The sequence below is a fragment of the Haliotis cracherodii genome, unplaced genomic scaffold (assembly GCF_022045235.1).
Source record: "Haliotis cracherodii isolate W230 unplaced genomic scaffold, xgHalCrac1.p SCAF_5, whole genome shotgun sequence".
Lineage (NCBI taxonomy): Eukaryota > Metazoa > Mollusca > Gastropoda > Lepetellida > Haliotidae > Haliotis > Haliotis cracherodii.
The window spans coordinates 4,756,543-4,761,265 of NW_027266308.1; the positions used below are offsets into that span (position 1 = coordinate 4,756,543).

General features: G+C 41.6%; 1 protein-coding gene across 1 annotated transcript; it reads left to right on the forward strand.

The window, feature by feature from the left end:
• The first annotated feature begins 231 nt into the window (after positions 1-231).
• Positions 232-4,512, forward strand: LOC139442305 (nicotinamide N-methyltransferase-like). The gene is made up of 4 exons (XM_071223096.1): positions 232-250; positions 1,250-1,414; positions 1,990-2,194; positions 4,083-4,512. The coding sequence occupies exons 1-4, from the start codon at positions 232-234 to the stop codon at positions 4,510-4,512; spliced, it is 819 nt and encodes a 272-aa protein (XP_071079197.1).
• Positions 4,513-4,723: the final 211 nt, after the last annotated feature.

The following is a 4,723-nucleotide window of genomic DNA, read 5'->3' on the forward strand; positions in this document are numbered from 1 at the left end:
CACAGAAAGCACCCCACACCATGACACTTCCGCCTCGAAATCTGTCAACTTCCTGTACACAACACGGGGCGTAACGTTCATGACGGCGCCTCCACACCCTCGCCCTACCATCAGCAAATCGAAGATTAAATCAGGATTCATCACTGAAGACGACTTGATTCCATAGTAAGTGTCGCTGTGCCCACAATTGACGTTGACGTCTGTGTAATTGAGTCAGAATCGTCCCGCAGTATGGCCGTCGTGCTTGAAGGTGAGCAGTTCTCAGACGGTTTCGAACAGTTTGCGCACACAGTCTACCTCTAAATAGTTCATTTCTGGTTGATGTAGCCGTCAAAAATCGGTTACGGAGGTGACGTAAGACAATCTGACGATCCTCTGCATGTGACGTCACACGTGGTCGACCTGGCCGAGGGCGATCAGCGGTGGTAACCGTTTGCTGTAGACGCGTCTGTAAATTATAAACAGCCCGTCGACTACAACCCATCGTCCTTGCGACTTCAGCTACGGACGTTCCCGTCTGCAACATGCCGATGGCACGTTCACATTGCACATTTGAAAGGCGTGGCGTGACAAATGGCCGTAAAGACTTTTGTTTTCTTGTGTTTTTCTTTTTTTTGTTAATGACTGCTAACAAGTATGGCTGAAAACACGTGCGGTATTATGGCCACGTGAACAGTTGCACATGAAAAAACACTTTTGCCACTATAGTGCTGTGTACATGATTTTGATCGATTCACCTGCACAAAAATATCTGTTATCTGAAGACAATACGTGGCCATTACTGTTTAAATACACAGTAAGGGTTCACAATGATAACTGGTCAAAATGTTAAATTATTATGATTGTGAAGTTTTTAATTTGGTTCAGTACATCATGATAAATACCCTGGACTGAGAAAATGACATTCACGTTCTAAGCTTGAGTCCAGGGCATTTATCATAATTTGATGGAGATATAATATACACTGAATCATCAAGGATGCCGTACTCCGACGACGTGGGTAGGTGGTCATGCTGTCCGGCACTAGTTTGCTTGTCCCAAACACGATTATTTACGGTTTATTATTACGATTATTTCGTCGTCATATATTTTAAAGTTCCCGACAGTGCTGTAAAAATAACCAACAGCAGTATATATATTAACAGTAATTTATTGTTTAAAAGCATGTGTTAACACATATTGTATAGAATTAGAACGAGTTATTGATGAGGCATGAGTTCATCTGCGTATCTCTGATGTCTGTACGCAGCCATGAACAGAGGAAAGTTTGGACGTGAGGACTACCTGAAGTATTTTGATTCAGCTGTATTCCTGAAGACGTTTCACTGTGATGGGCAAGAAACGTCCATCGCCATAAAAACACACTTCCACTTCATTGTCCTCTTTCCCTTCGTCAATAACAAGTCCAACCAATGTGAGTCCTGATTCACCCTGATCTGTTGAAGTTGTCTTAAGCTGCCAGGAAAAAAATATACACTTCAAAATTGGATCTGACCAAAATGTTACAAACGTTATCAAAACGTTACTGGGCTGAAACAGTTGATGAAACACTGCAAACTGAAGGCCCCAACACAAAACTATGATACCCATATCATATACATCACCATCGAAAAACTATTTCTTGGTTGTTTCATTTTAGCCCTCATAACAAATGGGTGCATTTTTTCTGTTGGGCGGCAGTGTAGTAAGGAGACTGATTGTTTTGATGCGGGGGTTAAACAGACAATGTTTTCCAGCTATATAATCGACTCTGGATCATACAATCCAGTGTTTGACATCATGAGCATCGATCCACGCATTTGGGATACGATGACATGCAGTAAGCCTGACCACCCGATCCTGTTTGTCGCCTCTTACGCCAGGCATAGTCGCCTTTTACAGCAAGCATGGGTTGCTTAAGACCTATTCTACCCCGGACTTTCACGGGTCTAAACAGTGATAAATCCATTATTATTAATACAACTCTTTCTTTATTCTTTTATATTGCAGGGAAGTTGACTGGCCGGCGGCTGCTCGACATCGGAACAGGCCCCACAATCCACACTGTGATCAGCGCCTCCAACTGCTGTGACACCATCTACCTGTCTGACTTCGCCCCTCAGAACAGGGAGACGCTGAGGAAATGGCTGAAGGGGAGTCTTCAGCATAGCTTCAGGAGCTTCTTCCAATATGTGGTCGACAGAGAAGGAAAAGGGTAACTATCAATCCTTGACTGACAGATTCCAATATGTGGTCGACAGGGAAGGGAAAAGGTAGCTATAACTCGTTGACTGGCAGATTCCAATGAGTGGTCGACAGGGAAGGGGATGGTTTTTGACTCGTTACACAATTGATTGCACTTGAACCATTGATTAACACAGGGAGCCCTTCAGACAGCCCGAACCTTTACAGATGTGTACAAGACTTTAAGTTCATTCATTGCTACCGTTGTCATCATTCTTGCTCTACCTTTGTATCGAATGTGACAATTATTGTTCATTTCCAATTCTATATAATCATTATAAATCGGAAGAATACTGAATATTGGCACGTTTGTCATTTTCCATACTTGGCCGCTGTTTCACCAGAATATATTTTCTTCTGGCAATTACATTATGCTAGTATTCCTCAAAATATTGGTCAGTTCCTGAATTAATTAACTCGAAGGTCACCATTCATATGTTACCAATATTAGGTCCAGCTGGGGATATTACTCATCAACAATTGAATCGATTTTTATAATTTAGCAAGAAGCATCACTATTCAAATCGATTACAGTTGAGAATTTTACTGAGAAAGCAATATGTGAAAGGTTGGACACCTCATTGATAACATCTATGTAACATTTGGGGTTTCGACATTCAGGCAAGAAGAAAGTATCTCTAGGGGAACCAACTGTGCGCCCCTTCTTAAGCTTGCTGATTTGTTTCTTTATGCAAATGAATAGGAACTTCTGCTCGGATCGGCAAAGTCAAAGCAAGTTAGTTTCACCAAAACGTTTAACTTCAGGTACATTTACATTGATGATCGGATATCATTCAGTGACCATCAAATAAACAATTCCCTTCCACTGGTGTACCCACCTGAACTAGACATAAGGGACACAAGTGAGACCAACTCATCTGTTTGTTTCATATTGAGATTTGTGCTTAAAGATTCAGAGTGACTAAAGCTTTCTACAAGACTATGAAAGAGAGGTGATTTCAACTTTCCCTTAATGTCGAGTGATATTCCAGCAGCTCCAGTCTTTGGTGTCTACATTTGACAAGTTTTGAGGTACAATCGAGCTCTTTCTACGAAGATTTCAAAGAGCGCCATCCGACTCTTTCTCAAAAGCGTTTTGATCAAGGTTATAACATTCAGGGCCTCACTAAAGCTTTCAAAAGGTTTTATGGTAGAGATGCAATTTCCAGACGAAGAGACGCGTCAGTGACAAAATTTATGTCCGATGCAAGTCCCTATTTTGGCTAATGTTCCCGTGTTTTTCAGGTGAACAATTAACTTGCCTTTGCATGTGTTTGTGACGTGTGCCACCAGAGGGGCAAGACACATTCACCTTTTCGCGAACACCTGGTGTCATCACTATTTGAAATGATTCATAAACACATGCTCATGAAATAGTTGGAATCGTACAATGGAGATATGGAAAGGGTTTTGTCGCTTTTATGTTGCTTAAAACACATTCTACTTGAAGTGAATATAGTACTGTAACGAAATAACCGTTTAAAAGCGAAATATTCGGCAATTCGAGTATATGCATGGTAAGAAAGTAGTTGTGCTACCTTTCTGGACTTTTGCAGTTACCAAGTATACATTTGACCATAATCCTCGATTATCCAGTGTATCATATCTCCTTTCTCTTTTGATAAATACCCTAATTCGTTTTGACCCCGGTTCGAACGACACGAAGCTGAAAATACCAGTCCAATCAAACAACTCACATGAGCAACACATTCTTTGCTAAGTAAGCGATACGAGACATAGGCATGGTGACGTCACTTCCGATACGAAGCTATAGAGTATTTGTCCACATAGTATGGAACTCTCCATACACTGTAAAATTGATGCCCTAATACCCTAAAATCTCTAAATCAACCTTTCAGAGAACTTCCCAGTGACAGAGAAGCCATGTTGAAAGATAAGATTGTGGGGATCTTTCCACTTGACCTTCTGCAGGCGGAACCTCTGCTGCCATCACTGTTTCCTACGTTTGATATCAACACTTCGTCATTGTGTATGAAGGTTGCTGCTCCAGATCTCGCCGGCTACGAGATCATAGCGAGGAGTGTAGGAAAACTTCTGAAGGAAGGAGGCCATATTGCTCTCTTTGGAGTTCCTGAAGGATCTTTCTACCAAGTGGGCAGCCACATATTCTACTGCCTTAAGATCAGTGGAGAACAAGTCCAAGAAATCTGGAAACGATCTGGATTCAAAATTGTTGGTTGGATGCAAAATGCTTCCCTTGGTCAACATGATACTTCATTGTCAGATTTTGAGGGTGTGTTTCACATGGTAGCACAGAAGAGTCTTTAATGTGGAGCAATACTTCCCACGTTGTCGCAGATATGCATAGGCCCCATTAAGAAAATTTTGTTACGTTTTATTACCTTTTATTTGTTTGTTGTTTAACGCCGCACTAAGCAATATCCAGCTGTATGACGGTGGTCCGTAAATAATCATGTCTGGACCACACAATCCAGTGATTGACATCATGAGCATCGATCCCCGCAATTGGGATACGATT

Coding starts and splice junctions, on each gene's coding strand:
- LOC139442305 (XM_071223096.1), top strand. Junction 1,415..1,989: donor CAATAACAAGTCCAACCAAT/GTGAGTCCTGAT, acceptor TTTATATTGCAG/GGAAGTTGACTGGCCGGCGG. Junction 2,195..4,082: donor GTCGACAGAGAAGGAAAAGG/GTAACTATCAAT, acceptor TCAACCTTTCAG/AGAACTTCCCAGTGACAGAG.